The 18,610-nt window shown below is 36.3% G+C and overlaps 1 protein-coding gene across 1 annotated transcript in view; it reads right to left on the bottom strand.

The window, feature by feature from the left end:
• Window positions 1-803: 803 nt before the first annotated feature.
• LOC108993466 (DNA-directed RNA polymerase I subunit 2) overlaps window positions 804-18,610 on the bottom strand; it is a 52,972-nt gene continuing 35,165 nt past the window's right edge. Inside the window, exons 13-27 of the mRNA XM_018968397.2 lie at window positions 17,247-17,334; window positions 14,371-14,486; window positions 13,346-13,473; window positions 13,147-13,226; window positions 11,675-11,916; window positions 11,431-11,592; window positions 11,151-11,315; window positions 10,947-11,021; window positions 9,356-9,459; window positions 9,204-9,279; window positions 8,463-8,591; window positions 8,233-8,373; window positions 4,090-4,302; window positions 2,576-2,830; window positions 804-1,379 (exon numbers count right to left, since the gene is read on the bottom strand). Of these exons, the coding sequence (XP_018823942.1) occupies window positions 960-1,379; window positions 2,576-2,830; window positions 4,090-4,302; window positions 8,233-8,373; window positions 8,463-8,591; window positions 9,204-9,279; window positions 9,356-9,459; window positions 10,947-11,021; window positions 11,151-11,315; window positions 11,431-11,592; window positions 11,675-11,916; window positions 13,147-13,226; window positions 13,346-13,473; window positions 14,371-14,486; window positions 17,247-17,334 (2,394 nt within the window). The 3' untranslated portion in view covers window positions 804-959. The remainder of the gene's footprint in view (window positions 1,380-2,575; window positions 2,831-4,089; window positions 4,303-8,232; window positions 8,374-8,462; window positions 8,592-9,203; window positions 9,280-9,355; window positions 9,460-10,946; window positions 11,022-11,150; window positions 11,316-11,430; window positions 11,593-11,674; window positions 11,917-13,146; window positions 13,227-13,345; window positions 13,474-14,370; window positions 14,487-17,246; window positions 17,335-18,610) is intronic.

Below are 18,610 nucleotides of genomic sequence, written 5' to 3'. Positions count from 1 at the left end.
TAAAATTTTGATTTTATATTTATCTCTATAAAGTTTATTTTTAAAAATATTAATGAATATATTTATAAGGATTCAAGTAACATGTCTACTAGTACTAGGAATATGATTTCCTCTCTTTAAATATTAAAAAATAATCAAATATATAAAATATAAAATTATTCGAGTTTCTACATTCTTATACGAGTGGAGCTGAACTTTGTACAAATAGTACATCATTTAATAATTAACCATGATTTTGTATTCACAAATAACTCAATAAACAAATCGAGCTGAACTAGAGTTTGACCGAGTCGATCTTGAGCGGCTCATCGCATAGCCATGTTTATTTACAGCCCTAACGTCCACCACAACCTCAATGTCCATTGACACAAAACCATGTGCAAGACCCTCTAAAAACCATTTTAATTGGATACTGCAATGCCCAACTCAGAACCAAAAACCTATTCCACTCTTGTCCACCACGCTCCTCTCCATTTACTCAAACCTTAACCTTAACCTCTTTGAATGATTCACTCCTGATTTTGAACACTCTATTGCCCTCCTACTCTTGCTTTGAAGTTTCTCATCAAATAGAACATTTTCCACAGCCTGTCCCAACAATTCCTCAGCTTCTGCAATCGAAATGCTAGGTGATCTCAACAGATTAATGTGCAAGTAGAGTTTTGACTCTCAATAGACACCTATAGGAGGCACATGTCGAGATTTGACTAGGTACTTGAACTCACCTAGAAAGTTCTCACCTAAAGAGCTATCAATCTTTGAGCATGGTAACGGAAATCCATGAGCATATGTACTCGGCAAAAATCATGAACATTGCACCACACACCACAATTGGACTTTTATAGTCACTATGCGAGAAAAACAAAACAAAACTTCTGAGTCACTAGAAAGAATAGTAAGTCTTGTAAATGGAAACAATTTCAAATATATAATAGCTTAGAGACATTAGATAAGGAAATTTAATTTGACAGTTCGGCACTATTGCTTATCTGGAGGGTCATTTTTATGTTCATAGCTGCCAACTCTGCAGCCAAATATCGGAAGACATAGGGCATTGCAACCGTCTCCATTCCTTTACTCGTCTGACAAGCATGACAAGTGACCTTCTTGGGTGCCCTAGCAGGGGGTAGCCCACCAATCTCCCGCACTGCTCTCTTTTGTTGCTGGAGGAATGAAGTTGTGAGGATGCTTCCACATAGAGAACATACGTCAGCAATGTGATAATCAGAACAGGTATGGAGCCTATCATGCAACAAATATGCTGCCCCGTGTGCAAGCAAAGAGTCTCGTTCCATTTCTCCAAAACGAATACCCCCACCAAACTTTCGTCCTTTAATAGGCTGCCGGGTGACCTGGTCTACAGTTCCAGTAGAACGGACCTGCACATGAACACAAGTTCCCCGAGTTAATGATTGATCTAACAGTCACAATTTGAGTCCTTGGGCCGCTGAAATAAGAGGAAAAACAAGGGTCTCTTAAAATTGTAGAATGTAAAGAGGACATCAAGCAACCCTTTCCCGATATGAGATAATAATGACTGCATCAAAGAATAAAAAAAAATAGTAATAATTTTACTTAATAGTATGATAAACTTTTTTATTCGGATAAAAAATATTATTAATAATTATACTTAAACTATGATAATGAACAAAGCAAAACTCGTACGATCGTGCACAGTCGGTCAATGTTTGAGAACTGTACCCTAGGAAAAGAGAAAAGTAACAATGAACAAATAAGACAAGAAACATAGATATAAGCTGATTACAGGAACCGCGAAATAATTCTAATATACAAAAAAATCCGATATATCCCATTAGGAACCAACATGAGTTAAAACTTCTGACTGGTAACGGGAATCTCATGACAACATTTTTTGCATTTCTGCATTGCCATCCTTCTTTTAAGCCTTTTCTAGTAAGGTACTAATAGTATCATCTGAACTCACACTCAGTAATTTCCCTTAATGGAGGAATGAGAAATTTTCACACCATCAAATCTTATGACAACCTTTTTTGCATTTCGGCATTGCCATCCATTTTTTTAGCCTTTTCTAGTAAGGGCATAATTGGATGGGCAGATACAAAAATTCTCTCATTAAAATCCACCACAAGGGACAAAATACAAAATATATTTCAATTCTATGAGATTTCTACTCTCTTTTCTCTGAGTCGTGCTACACAGAAACCTCACACTCTGCACACCACTTAAAAATATGTGATTTTACTTTTTTATTCTCATATTTCATATTTCATGAAAGATGAGGGTAAAGAGGTAAATCACATGTTTTTAAGTGGTGTGTAGGAGTGTGGGACTTATGTTTAGAATTTCTCTTTTTCTTTACCTATCCAACCAACCTTTTTTTTTCATGCTCAATTTCTAACTAACATTACCATCCTCTTGATTTAGCCAAAATAAAAAAACAAAATGAACAACCGAGGGGATTGTGCACTAAATATTGTGAAAAAAATGAAGATAATGATAGATTCATTAGGTAGATAAATGAGTAGCAAAAGAATGAGAAAATCAAGGGAGACTAATTTGGGGATGAAAAAATAAAAGAAAATTGAATGATTACCTGAAATTTGTCTGAAACCATGTGTCGGAGTCTCTGATAATAAACAGGCCCAATAAATATCTCACACGTAAGTTCTGTTCCATAAACCCCACTGTACAATACCTCCAATCCATGGTAATTGAACCCTTTTTCTTTTAACATTTCACCAAGCTCATCAACAAGGGAACCAGGCTTTGGTCCAGTCTCCCCATCTTCTTTCTTGACTGAACTAGAAAATGGTGTGGCATCTAAAAATTTTCCTTTCAAGCTACCTCCCTGCGATGAAAAGTTTACATGCATCTTTTCAGTTTTTAAATGCTAATAGATACGCATTTTTATGCAATTGATATCTACTTTTTTATGGGTTGCCAACTGATATCCATTTAGGAAAAAAGAAAGCATTTAATTTTATTCAAAAAACAGTTCGAGAAATGAGCACCCTTCTTTTGAATTGCGTCTGCAAGATTTTAACTTCTTTGTTTCTACTACCACCCAAAAGAAACAATAAGAAAACAAAGTATACAAGACATAGCAACTTCTGGGCCAACGAAACCCAAATGCAAGTTCATCATGTTTTTCTTTCTTCTATCATATCTGTGAAAGAACATGAGACTTTGGTTCGTTAATGGTAAGCAGATTCGCCAAACCTGGAAAGAGAGATTGGAATAATGGAGACCTTTTAAAGTAGAAATCAAATAGAAGGATCGCCTGCTCAATGTGTAAGAGTGCACTTATGCTACCAATCTTCAGAAAAAGGTGTATCTGGCTCTGCCTCCTCTATCTTTATCTTTGGTCAAATCTTTGATTGTCAAATCAAGCATACATTTGAATTTTTATTTAAAAAAAAAAAAAAACCAGTAATGCAATGAGACCTCATCATGAGCAGTAGCCATCAAAGTTCAAACATGGACAGAACAGAACAAGGTTCGAGTGAATCATTAATAACATTTGGATTTACAAACCAATAACATAAAGAGGTCAGCAAATTTAAGAGGTTGGAGAATTACATAAAATGAAGTTGTAACAAAATCGGGCATAATAATTCTCAATATGCACCAACTGATATGTTTGACCCTCTGATTTGACTTCTGAAAACCTACATGAGGCCTACTTCAATTTTCAACTTATGCATTTAAATCTCCTTGCACAGCATGTGACCTTTTACTGACATTGCAAGCTTACTACAAAAATTGAACTAAAATCTTCTAAAAAAGACTACTCGTCCACCTCCAATTACACTAGACTCCCAGACTTGAAAATAAACCGCATGCATTAGCAAGATTATTATGGGTAATTGTACAAAGACAAAGACATGTATTGAATGAGATCTGAATCTGCTAAGGAAAATCAAAATGATGATGAAGATTATTGATGCAACTACTGAAAGATCAGACTAGTGCTTATTAAAAAAAATTATCCAGGCCCTGTTACAAATAATCCACACAATTTATATGCTCAGCAATTGATATCTGAGCCAAAAAGGTATCAATCATATGAAAATAAATACCAACAATATTTCTTTTAGATTGTAGTACCTTAGCAGCAACAGACTCCAAAAGCATTGCAATTGTCATCCTTGATGGAAATGCATGCGGGTTAATAATCAGATCTGGACGCATCCCAGTAACTCCAGAAAATGGCATATCGATGTCTGGCCACAATTGCGAGCAAACACCTTTCTGACCATGTCTACTGCTAAATTTGTCCCCAATGACAGGGTTTCTAGGATGTCGAAAACGTATATTCACCTACCCAAAAATGTTAACAGAAAACGTCATTCCAGAATTTAGGATGAGAAACATTTTAGAGAAATTGTACAATCTATGATCATATGCATTGCCAACAGTACTTTATGGGGTTTGAATATCCAGGGAGGGCCAAATTTGAGATAGAATCTGAGTGTAAAATGGGCAAGTTCCAGCCAGCTCAACATTTGATTAAAGATTGATGCTGGTATGGTTATCCTCGCATAGTTTTACTGAAGGGAAAGGAAAATCGTTAAATAATCATCACTTTCCAGACATTTGTTCCGATCTTGCAAAGAAAGTTGACAACATGGATTTATGAAAATATTAGAAAAATGGTAAAAAAAAAGTTTCCCTCCCAGCAAGCCAAAACTAATGGCCCATCTTGTGCTCCCAATAAGGTGGATATCCTATCTTTAAAAGACTAATTGAGAGTTTATGGACAACATCTCTCTTTTTCAATTTTTCTTCCAACGCAATCACCAGTTCCTAAAAGGACAGTCTTTTTCTTTTCCAGATTTGTTTTTTGTTGTTTTTTTTATGTAAAAGAAAGTGATTTTTGGAGGGTGGGTGAATTTGCTTCAGATCCAGAGATTCGTGGATTGCATGAAATTCCTAGCTTCGTTGTCGAAAAACTGGCTTCGAGAGCTCCACAATTAGTAATATTGAATCAGAAACATATGGTTGCATAGACAGATTAGGAAAATTGTCGACTTTTCCAAACCTTCTATATTTTATTGATTGGGGACCCAAGAAAGCTAAAAAAGACCTTCTCTTTTAGCATATTCATCTTACTTACCCACAACTTTCTGGATAGCCAACAGCGGATCAAAGAATCCAGAAAGCATCAATCATTAGACCTTTCTAAACTACTGAGAAATACAAAATAATATGGCAACTGGCAGCGGCGAGATGGTACAGTGCTGATGGGGGTTGGGGGTTTGGGAATGCAGAGAGATGCCGCGAGAGAGAAATTGATAAAATAAAAAATAAAAAATAAATTAGATGATGTGGCACTGTGCCACGTCAGTCTGTAGGATCCATTTGTGTCTCTAGCAGTTTTCACCCAAGAATACTTGTGTTCCCAAACAACGCCGGTCATTTCCACACAGGATCACAATGATCTAAAGAAATGTACATGTACCCTACAATGTGGCTACTCTAACCATGAGATAGGAGCTGTAGTTTATGGCGCAAAACACATTTAAGTTCATATAATTTCCCCACAGGCTTAGTTCAAAGGTAGAAAAAGTACACCAGTATAATCAATCTCATGGAGACTGCTAATTTAAATCAGGTCATATAGCCAACAGTGAAATACAGTACTAGCTCTCTGAGAATGGCACTGAGAAAACGATACGAGAAACGAGTTTGGTGCAAACTAGTTTTATGGAGAAAACCATGAGCCTAAAAATATAGGCTTGGATGAATTGTATGGAGAAAACCATGACCCATAGGTTTTATGGAGAAACTGTTTGTCTCTAGCAGTTTTACAATTCTATTCTAATATTCAGTGGGAACTAGTGCGATTCAATCCGTACAACTTGCGATTCCCGTGGGTGAATAGTGAAGCGAGAAACCCTCACTCAACCAACCCACCCCACCCCTCACCCATCATCAATTGGAGTGTGATATCTCACCTCCGTCACAGACGAGGCCGGCGGACGCCGGCGTCCTCGCTTGGGGCCGTCTGGCATCGGTCCTTGCTGGCGAACTTGGTTTTTTCACTTCATCTCTATCGAAGGTGTTGTACTGTCGCCGTGCACTTTCAACTCTGCCACAGACTTGGACGACAGACTCCGGTGAGTTCGTTGTGAGGCATCCGATGTCGGTCCTTTGCCGGCGACTGGGAGTATTCTGCTATTTTTTCTCTACTTCCTAAGTTACTTCACGCGACCCAAGCCTTTGCATTAGCCATCGTTATAGATGTGTTCGACAGACTCTGGCGACCCCATTGTGGGGTCTCCGACACAGGTCATTCTCCGACGACTGAAAGTTTCCGTTATCTCAGTTAAGGGGTTCTGTTTTTACCAACCTGGTGCGTCTTTGGGCTCTGGTTTTCCCAACCTGATAACTCCAGCCACCTTCGCGCACTGCTTTTACTCGACAGAATGATGCATTTCTGCGTGGGATGCGCCTACATCTAAAGTCGAAGGGTTGATCAGTATGGGTAAGCTGGTGCACTTTTGGGTGGAATCGAAGGCTTTTGAGCTTTTGCCAGAATCATGGAGATCATCAATAAAAATTGTGGATAGAAGTAGAAGGGTGTGGAGATCTATAGTGATGGGTTGCAATGGTCTAGAATGGTTGACGGCTACGATGGAAGCAATACTACAGGCGGGAAAAAATTTGGACTTCACAAAACACTTGTGCGAAGGCAAGAACATTCATGGCTCAAAGATGCTCCAATAAGCATGGTAGGTTTTTAACTGTCACTGAATATGGTGGAGGAGGCCGGCGGAGTGTTGTAGCCATTCCTGAAGGGTATGAAGGTCTAAGTTGGGAGAAATTTGTTGCGGAATTACACAGAGCTGCGGATATGCTTTTCACTGATGGGTCAAAGGAAAACCAAAAGAAGAATGAGAATATCAACTTGGAGGTGAATCATAAAGACCATAGTACATCCACGGTGGCGAGACGATCATATGTGGCAGCTCTGAAGACCGGTCATGATTCTGGGGTTCATGGTGAGGGGAATGATGTAAGTGGTTTGCAGATCACGCCTTAGAACCAGCTTGTTGCGATGCATAATTTTTTAAAGAAGATGGAAACCCAACTTGTCGAATTGAAGGCAGGGATAGCTTTTTTGTCTACTAAAATAGACCTGCTTTCAACTGGAGGCAACATGGTTGTAAAGAACAAGACTAAGATAGGCACGAATCCTTTAAACTCAGATAAAGGAAAACGGAAAATTGGATTCGGCCCTGTTCCTATAACCAGATCTAGAAGAGTATGGCAGGTCAAAAGGAAGTCTGGGTTATTTGAAGTGGGTTCTATGTGGGGTATCAACATAGAGACATCTGTAATAGAATACCCGAAGAAACTATGGCTCCCTCGTTGGAGTTGAAGGAAAATGATGTCATACCATTGGTGAAGGGACTCGTTGAAGTTGCACATAAAGGGTCACCAGAGGTGAGGGGACTTGATGTCATACCATTGGAGATAACCAATGGAGTTTCCGAGGTGGTACGGGATTTGAATATGGATTTGGCATTGGTGCCTTGCCTAGAGTCAGGAGTGCAGCTGGATACTGTGTCTGGGGATATTGTGGCTCCCTTGGTCTCTCTTCCTTCAATAGCAGATTGGATTCTGCCTAAAGTTAACAAGATTCAGCAGTTCGTGGGAATTTCACATGGAGGATGTGAAAACCAATTTAAAGAATTAATTACTGTGATCGAGTCAAGCCACTCGCTTGAAACCAAATCAAGTTTCAAGAAAACCAGGGAGTTACAGCGTCTCTTTTCGACAATCAACTACGACGCTAAGGGTGGTAGCTCAACTAGAGGGAAGTCTAAAAGGAGGGCATTGTGAAGACGGGAAACAAGGGGTTGGGGTGGGGTTTTTTGGGCAAAGTTTTAATTCTACGGGAAACAAGGGGTTGGGGTCGGGCTTGGTGTATTTTTGGTTATTTTTCACGGGCTTTTTGGGTTATTAGGGGTTTTCTATATGGGCAAGATGTTCTCTTGTATACATCAGTGTACTTGGTTACTCCTTTTGATATATATATATATATATATATAATATTTTTACTTATAAAAAAAAAAGTCTTAATCTAAACATGGTATACAAAGCATTGAAATGAGGGAGAAAAGGGGATGAGGAAGGGCATAAGCCACAACCGCAAAATACTGTTTAAATCCAATGATCAAAATATTCAATTTTAAGACACATTGTCTAAAACGACGTATAATCAAGATGACATATTTCAGTTACCTTCTGAAGCGGCTTCTTGTTTTTCACATCAACAGCAACATAGTCAACTATAACAGGTTCTGAACCCTTCCGTTTGTTGGTTTTTGTGGAACTTGTTACCTCATCATAAATGCAACAATAGGGTTCATTCGGTCGTATCATCTGAAAGTAGTTGACATATATAGTTGGTCAACCTTAACACCAAAAGCGATAATACTGATATAAGAAGAGTACAAGAAAACAAGACCAACCTGACCAACATATGGAAGCCCATCAGAATCAATCAAAGAATGCATTGATTTGTCCACATTGCTTCTTCTAAACATTCTCTGGGAACGTTCTGACCGGCTGCTCTGATCAGACAAGTCAAGAGTTTCCGTCTGCACAAAAACAGGGTACAGATAAACCATACATTCAAGCACTATATGAAATTAGACCAACCAATCAACATAATCTGTTTTCTTGATAGCTAAGTGTTCGTAAGATGGAGGTGCAGGGTCATGTATACTTCTTGATTACCGAGGCTATAAAAAAAACGATGGAGGTGCAGGGAGTTGAAACCCATGCCTCTAAACTCATTGATGCAATATGGTCACACAATACATGAGTGGTTGTGCAGACCACATAAAAACACAGTTTTAAGCCTTATGCACTATGTAATAGACATCGTCATTATTTGAAAAACTTCCCATGAGCCTTGTCAATCATTTCAATTGAGCCCTACTTAGAGATTTGCTTCCATATAATCCATGTTTTCATACATCAGTATGGAAATCTACATATCTGGAAAACAAATATTGAAGCAACAAGATTTCATAATAGAAAAATAGGTAAATATAAAACACTAAAAAAGGACCATATTAGAGGAATTTATGAAGGTAATTGCAATGCAGGTTCCAGAAACATTAACAATTTTGACAACGATCATAAGTCGAGCTATTATTCTCAACTGTGCATACTAAAATTAGCACAAAGAAGAAAGAAGAAGCAACCTGGTATATCTGTCCATGGCACAATCCACGCTCCACAGATGATTTATTAAGGATCATGGCATCCTCCATGTCATATCTGGATGTCAGAAAGGGACAACTGTAAGATGCTACAAAAGAAGACGAGAGACAGAGAGATTGTCTAAAGTAATTACCCTGTATATGCTAGCACTGCAACTATTGCATTTGTTCCTGTTGGATATTCATCAATGCCGTACCTCGTATATGTACTTGTTCGCACAATAGGAGTTTGAGGAGTCTGTAAATGCCTCGTAGACCAGTCAACACATAAACCCAAGTAAAGAATGCCAAAGTACATACATGAAATATAGTATATTTATCACCTACTCAATGTGGCGTGTATATTGTAGGTGTTTTAGAAAATTTAGAGTAGGGGTGAGCACCGACTTAGTCGGCGATCAAATCCGAACTCCTACTCTGACTCCGACTTGTGTAGGCTCCAATCCGACTCCGACTCCAAAGTCGGATTTGGGCTTTCAGTTTTGGCCTTTTTCAGCTTCATATTTAGCCCATTTTAAAAAATAATTTTTTGTAGCCTTTCAAATTTCAATTTTCCCAAAAATTTAAAACTAAAACTAAATCATTCACTGCTAATTTACTTTTATACTAATATCTAACTTATTTTTATACTAGACTTATACTATAGTTTCTAATTACATTTGATCATACTAAAGTATTACATATTATTTTTAGTGTCTAATTACATGTTATTATACATTAGTATCGCATGTTATTATACTAATGTCTAACTTATTTCTAGCTTAATTATATACTAGACTTTTCTAGTGTACAATTACATGTTACTATACTTTAGTCAATTAGTATATGTTATTAATATACTAGACTTATTTAAAATACTAGTGTCTAATTTATTTCTATACTTGATTGTGCTTGGTAGTAATAGTAATACTATGATGTTTACATATACTAAACTATCATTAGTCTATTTATATTATAGTATAAACATATTATTTTATAATAATTAGCTTATACTAATATATCATTGAATTTAAGTTTTAACCATATAAGTTCTAGTTATATAACTATATAACTATACTAGTATATATGAAAAATATATAGATAAATACATATTTTTATAACATATGTACAATATCGGATTCAAAGTCGGAGTCGGAGTCGGAGTCGGAGCATAAAGTAGGAGTCGGAGTCGGATCGGAGTCGGAGTCGGATCAGATCGGAGTCGGAGTCGAAGTCGAAGTCGAATCATATCGGAGTCGGAGTCGGTCCAAAAACACCTCTGACTCCGCCTCTGACTGAAAAATTAAAAAAAAAAAATCCAACTCCGACTCAGGGAGCAGAGTTGGAGCAGAACCAGATTCAGAGTCGGATTTTCGGATTTTCGCTCAGCCCTAATTTAGAGGTTATTGTACAGGGTAATCATAAAGTTTTGGACTAAAAACCCAGGTTACTGATTCAAATCTAGAGAGCAGTTGCTTCATGCAAAAATATAATGTTTATTTGAAGAACTATATTCAAGCAGTCCAGACCAGCACAAGATAATGACCTTTATGACCCTTAAGTTTGCAGATTCACATTGAGAAAAACTCTTTCCAGAGAAGTACTCAACTAAGAGAGAAAAAATAAAGATAGTATGACCTTGATGACCCTTAAGTTTGCAGAACCATTTATAGGATGCAGCAATTCTGTTCTAATTAAAGTAAAATAAAGAGATTAGAGAGAAAAAAAAGAGTGCTATGAAGTTACCTGAAGATGGTATAGCTTTTGGTCCGCACGAAAGTGAATTGCTTGTGAAGAGAAAGCCATTGTTTGTTTTGCCATCTACAATTTATGAATAGAAAAGGATGTAAAAACCTGTAAAAAAGACTTTAACAACCAACAGGAGCATTAGACAACTTCATACGGGATGGAAAAGAGCAAAGAAGAAAGAGTAAAGGAAAAGAAAAACACTTGACACTGGTACATATTCCGCGGGCTCTGATTATGATCTGACCAAGGTGTAAGATTAGCAACCACACTGAGCATTCCAGTTGGATGGATTTCTTCATGAGTTGCAGGAAAAGCATTTTGTCTCCCACCATCTTTTCCATCGGGACATCTTATTTCCATAAATACCTGAAATGGAGAATAAAAATTAGTAAGCTCTTACTATACTTCCATGACAAAAGAGGTTTACCTGCTGACCAAAGCCCAAATTTATCTAAAAAACTTTAACAAGGTAGATATTGACCTGTTCAAAAGGACCAACGAGTTCGATGTTCTGACTTTTCTCAGGACTCAAAATATTTCTAACTGGCCGAACAAATCTAGCAGGAGATGTGAAGAGGTACAAACCAGGATATGCTCCTCCCAGACTCAAAGGAACATATCCCACTTCCAGATCATCCGGAATCTGGCACAAATATGCATCAGCAGTACATCCAATGAAAGAAACCATAGGGAGGAAAGGTAAAGAGAATTTAAGAACAACAAACCATTGTATCGGCTGACACTTTTAATTTCCGTAAGTTGGCCACAACATTTTCAACTAAACTGGAAGCTATAGAACCAACAACATGACCATCTATAAGGACCGAAAGAAACTTGGGAGGACCAACTTTAACTAGCATTGGCTGTAGCGACATCATTCCAGCACCAATCAAAAAGCTGCGAATATCCCTTCTTATTTTCTTAAAATCTCTTACATCTCCTTCAGAACCAAAGTATGACGTAACTCCTGAAAAATATAAGGCAGAATAAGACTGCTAGATGTCATGTGAAGGAAACGTTGAAAACCAAAAGCAACCTAAATTTCTTAATTTATCTACTAGAAGAAAGATTCCAGGCAAGAAAAGTAAATAAATAGTTAGTTCCACTGTTTCATACCCCATGCCATGTAAGAGATACATTTCATTCCCCGTACTGCTTGCTATAGACTTATATAACAAAAAGCGTCGTGTATAAATTTTATTTTCATATACATATTGGAAAACACAACCCATATTTAAGCATGATGTGCTATCAATTGAATTTTTTTTTTTATTGGCACTGGGTGTCTGAGAACAGTGTCCCAAGTAATCCCAGGGGTGCACAGGCCATCAGCAAGGAGTTTTGATGTAGGATAGAAGTGAGACAAGAAATAGAAGCAGAGTAATTGGAAATAGAGAAGAAAAGGAAACCGGAAGAAGAAGAAAGCAAGGAGAGGGGTTGGAAGGAGGCAGCTGTGGCGCTCAACTCTTAATTCAAAACCTACTGTTCCAATGTTCCTTAAAAGTCCTTAAATAGTAGGGCAATACAAACCCTAAATAAAACAAATAACACATCAACAAAATAACAAAATAACAATAATAGAAGATGTCCTTAAATAGTAGGATAATACAAACCCTAAATAAAATAGACAAAACATTAATAGGAGATGTCCTCATCAAGTTTCCAGCAAGTGCACCTCAGGTAATTCAAGGGAAAAATCTCCCAGTCCGATGGCCCCTAGGAATTGTTTGCACCCAAGAGGATTTAAACCTTAGACTTGGAGAGAGCATACTCCCAAGACCAAGGCCTGTAACACTTGAGCCAACCCCTAGGGGACTTTTACTAGCTGAAAAGATTGTGCTTTTTATTTCCTCTTTCAGTTTGTAATTGACATAATAAAGTTTATTTTCTCCACAAATGATACCATTCTCTTCCCACCTACAAAATTCAATTCAATTAAGTATTTATCTCCAAACTATGGGAAACCATCCATTTATGTTCTTTTTTAGTGTGTTTACTTCTCCTGAATTTCATCAGCTTTAGGAGATATCTCTTCCAACAAATTTTTTTTCTAACAAAAAAGCATCTCTTACAAGAAACAAACTCCTGCATGAAAGAGCACAGTGATCAAACTTTAACTGGTCAGTTGAACCAACCAATATATGCATTAAAAAAGCATACCACTTTCAGTAGCATAAAGGATGATAAATGAACTTACGACAATTGCTGGTCATATGATTCAACAAGCCACATGGTTCCCCATCAGGTGTATGCACAGGGCAAAGAAAACCCCAAGATCTACAAATCAAAAAACATATATAAATATAATTCATGATGAGATGCACGAAACTCTTATTTCTTTTTTCTTTTCTTTTCTTTTTTTTTTTTTTTTTTTGATTTAGCAAGCAGATGCATACTCAGGTAACAATTTCCGCACAGTTGTGGTCCGAAGTCCAGCAAATGAAGCCCCTCGATGGACAGCACGAAAATGTGAGAGAAAACGTAAGAAATTAAGCCTCTCTGCCTGAACCGTAAAGCCTGCCCGCTAGTGAAGCAAAACATAATCCATAAAGGCCAATCCTACTTTAAAATTTAAGCTTGCAGACTTTTTTCCAAAAAGAAAAAAGGTATGAACAGCATATTTTTAGTTATTTCCAGCATTTTGAGATATTACATGTTAAAGAAGATCTTTTCAGACCAAACAGAAGGTCTTATGCAATAAAATCACAAAGCACTGCATCTATCAATATTAAGTGCTTAAAATCAGAATTTCATTTCTGATTTTAAAGAAAGCAGATTCTCAAGGAAAGAACTGAACAAGGATCTAAAAGGAGGTAGCATATAGCACGTTCCTGAGATCACAGGACTAAATTTTGTTGGTTTTCATTCATACTAGATTTTTCTCACCGATAAAAAAGAAAAACGCACTGGAAGTCAGAGTTTTCATGCCTTTTTCTTCAAGTTACCTAGTGTCAACATTGAATTAATTTACACACAAGTTCACAACTTAACCCAACTTAACCCACTGAAGGGTAGGGGAAATGAGGTATATCCAGGGAAAAGATAGACAACAAGGAGAAACAGGCATATCACTCCACTAATGAGGCAAAAGAAAGCCAAAAAGGATCATTGCATCGGCATCCATTTGAATGCCATAAATAGAGAGTAGAATGAAATACAAGTTTAATCACAGGTTTTCATCTGTTTTTCTTTAATAATCAAAGATACCAAATTTCATTAAAGAGATCTAGGGGCACAACCCAAGCACAAAAGGAGTATATAAAGGAAAGCACAAGATTAAGGAAATGAAGAGAACAAGAATTCAAAAAATCTACGAAATCAGATTTTCATCTGTTGATGATGTATTGCAAACAGATTATGAGGAAGAACGGATTAAAATTTTGAATTACATAACTTAAGGTGATCACCAGTAAGTAAATACCTGCTGCAAATCTAGACCTGATTTAGTAACCAGTCTTCCGGTTTTTAACATGTTTTCAACAGCAGAACTAACTTGCTTGACAGGATTTTTATCCAAAACCTTCTTGACATGAGCTACTGTATTATTCCAGGAAACGAGATGGAATGTCAATCTTGGAAGAAATGTACCAATCATCAATAATATTCTAGATTTAAAAATAAAAATCCTAATATTTTGACAACAAAATGCACACTTGTTGACTAAGCTTGAGAAGATAGTATCATGAACTCAGTAACAATCAATCGCAAATAGACCATTGCAGCATTGTTCTCCAGCACCATATGAATAAGGATCCCAGTAGATTCTCCCCATAGTATACTTCCCACAACCAAATCAGTGGCTAGCATTTCCACCACCAAATTAAGGAATAAGTAAAAACTCAATCAAGTTGCAAGACAAACTTATCACTATATACTAGCCTTAAAAATATAACCACCATAAATGAACAAGGAAAAAAGTATTTTCCACACAAAGAACAATTAAAAAAACGTAAAACAAAGTACACAAGCAAAACAGGGAAGAGATGATAGTGAGGGCCCACCTCCTGCCTAATGGAGTTTATTAATTGGGGTTGATCTTATGCGGACTAGTTAAAAGATAAACAACTCAGAAAAGCTAAGTAATTAGCAGGTATAAATCCTTGGCCAGTGATGGAACCACATATACCTCATGGCCTCCCCCAAAAAATTTTATAACTCACAATTTTCCCCTATTTTTTTCATCAAAATTTTATGTATATAGAAATTGGCGCCCCAAAAAAATTATAAACCTTATGTACTCTCCAAAATTTTCTAAAATCTGTATATACATAGAAATTTCTTTCCAATTTTTTCTTATATGGCCCAAAATTTTATTAAATTTCTATATATCATGTATTAATTATGATGTGGTGGTATTGTGGGAGATAGAATGCTGTGGAAACACTCAAAGAACAAGAAATTTTCTGTCAAATCCTTCTACAAGGCGCTGCAAAAACACCAGCCCTTAGTGTTCCCATGGAGGGTATATGGAGAGTCCCGGAACCACCTAGAGTTGCATTTTTCGTTTGGACTGCGGCTTTAGGTAAAATTCTGACGGCGGACAACTTAAGAAAACGAGGGTTGATTATTTTGGAGTGGTGTTACTTGTGTAAAAAAGCTGGTGAATCGATTGATAATATTTTTCTGCATTGTGAGGTGGCGAGGGAGTTATGGGATGGCATTATCAGTAGGGCTGGGTTGTCATGGGTTATGCCTAAGAGTGTGGTGGAACTTCTAGCTTGCTGGAATAGGCAACATCATAGTTCACAGATGGCTGCGACATGGAGGATGGTCCCTTTGTGTTTATTGTGGTGTATATGGTTGGAAAGAAACGAGAGATGCTTCAACAACAAGGAGAGAACAACGGGGGAAATCTGGAACTTTTTTGTATTTTCTTTGGTTCAATGGTTTTCTGCTATTGTATTAAAGGGAGTGAATGTTCATGAGTTTTTACATTCTTTTCAGTTTGCTAGAGTGTAATTAGGGGTCTCTTTTGTATGCTACCTGTGTACACGGGCTTTGCCTAGTTGCATTCGATCAATAAAAGTTTATTACTTATAAAAAAAAAATTAATAACGATGTGGTCCCTTCAAAATTAATTTCTTTGCCCCTAAAAATTCTTTCAATTTGATTGATAATTTCTAAAAATGCTTAAAACTAAAATTAAATTTATGAGAATAATAAACTTATTAATATAGACCGCAAACTTCTTGATTATACAGTATTAAGCTTTCTTAATATGGAACCCAAACTGAAATAAACATTAGAATAATCATTTAGGGTTGATATCTTATATGAAAATATAGTTGAGAACTTTTATCCTTCAAAATTCATTAAGCAAGAAAAACTTTATTTGAGATCTCAATTGTAGCATTATATACTTTGCGGCACCAAAATATTCAGATTTGATATGAAACTTGTATAAACTAGCTTAAGTACTAGAATGAAAGATGAGTGTATAAAAATTCACCTGTTAGTTTTCATTGAGAACAAAAATTCTAAAAATATGATCATTAGATAAATTGATAATGGATGAATATTATTCCATAAAAGACTATCATAAGAAATTTAAAGGGGATGATAAGTTGTGCTTTTTAAAAGTTTATTTTTACATGCATATGGAAAATTATATATTTTTTCTTTGAAATGAAAGATCTCTTGAATTAGATAAATTTATCGATGTGTAACATGTATATATAGTTATTATCTTACGATTTACCATGGAACTAAACATAAGATTTATTTCTTTTTATATTACCTAAACATAAAATTGGCCCCCCAAGTAAAAATGCCTGGTTCCACCACTGTCCTTGGCAGAGTACAAAGAAAACTCTATGTTGCATTTTACCAACAGTAACAACAGATATATGCAAACATGATACACCATTAGTGACCATATACATCCATAAATCCTTTATTTATTTATTTATATATTGGCAGATTGTTACATTTCGAGAAAAAAATTAAAATTCAATTCAGGTGATCTGATTGTCTACAGGTCTTCTAACTACATTCTTAATTTTACAGCCTGCCAGCATTAATGGACCAAAAAACAGAGCAAGCACCAAACTAAAAAATGACAACTGTGGACATAACATTAAATAGTTCAATGATAGAATATGACTTAGAGCATTAGAATATGGAAGTTTGTTGTCTACATTATGAACAGTGCAGAATAGCAAATCGTAAATTAGTTAAAAAAAAAAAAGATCGCACAACACATTTTAAACGAAAATACAATCAAGAGAGCATAAAACAAACTCCAAAAGTCGGAAGAGAGAGTTCATGATTCTTTAAGGACACAGAAATATAACTTACAGTTGCAGAAATCAAAATTTTTGCTCTTATTATTGATCTCGTCTTGAAGAAGCTTTTTTGCCCTGCGCAGCCAATCTTCTAGTTTTTCCTACATACCATGATAAACACGAGGTGAATATGATTAAGAATTGATGAGGAAAAAAAATACAATTTATAACTTATATAACACATAACAGAGTTAATCAACATGATCATCATTACATGGTGCATACAAATTATATGGTGAAAATGCCAACCTGTGTAACATGCATCAGCAAGTAGAATAATCAAGTTTGTATTAACAGATAGCATGGCACAAATTCTAGGCCTATATGATCGGACAGCAAAATGATGCTATGATTCTCTTTTTTTATATAAGTAAAACAATATTATGTTTCTTTCTCAATAAATGAAGATTTTTGTAAAACATGACCACTTAGTCAGAGCATATAATTGACTGTTACTTTTGAGATCGCTGTATATTTGGATAATGGCTTTAGGCAGTGAGAGAGAGAGAGAGATGGTGACAGCCAATTTATAAGAATTGGGCTGCTATGGCAGTACTAGTTCATATAACAGTAATATTCAGGTTCGCTGCATTTTATATCACTTGATATGCAACAAACAGTTACAAACTTATACTCGCATTTAGTGCTGCAAACACGAGCACATAATTGACAACCTGACATCAAACCAAATAAGAGGTTGTATTGACCCGGCCCAATAATTATAAGGTCAGAATATTGATAACTTTTATTGGGCCTAAAATTATATTTAATGGGTCATATTGCATAAGCCCACGAACTATAGATTACTGAGGTTGATTATGAGTTTTAATTAGACTCAATAACTAGGCTAAATCTCTTTATTATTTATTGAACGAGTTGGACTCATTTTAGAATTTAAAGATTGGCTATTAAAAATTTATTTCAACTTAAAATCATCACTTAATGAAGTCCCCTACGTAGTCTCAGTCACTGTCAATCCCACGTTGAATGAATTCCTAGATCATGTTTTTAAATTTCTTATTCTCTTCTTGGATGATCATGACCAAGTTTTCAGCAAATTAGTATCACTACATGTATTAACAGAGTACAACTCGAACTTATCAGCACCCTCTCCCAAATTTCTCTATAAATATCTTCCCTTCCGTGTGTTACTTCGATAAAACCATTAAATCCTCATCTAAATCCAGCTCACTGGAAATCACTGGAAGACACCCAGAAAGCCGGCCACTCACCACTCATATCCGTCGCCTTCTATCCCGACTAGTGAGCCGCTGCCCCACTGCAGCCTTCGATTCAAGTCCAATCTGTCGCACGGTTTCACCCTCTCAGCGAGCTCTCTATTCTTAGTTGCTCTCTTTCTCTCACCGAATAGCACTG

This window comes from Juglans regia, chromosome 16 (genome assembly GCF_001411555.2).
Source record: "Juglans regia cultivar Chandler chromosome 16, Walnut 2.0, whole genome shotgun sequence".
In the NCBI taxonomy this organism is placed as follows: domain Eukaryota; kingdom Viridiplantae; phylum Streptophyta; class Magnoliopsida; order Fagales; family Juglandaceae; genus Juglans; species Juglans regia.
The sequence above is the reverse complement of the archived record's forward strand: the minus strand, read 5'-3'. Positions and strand labels throughout refer to the sequence as shown.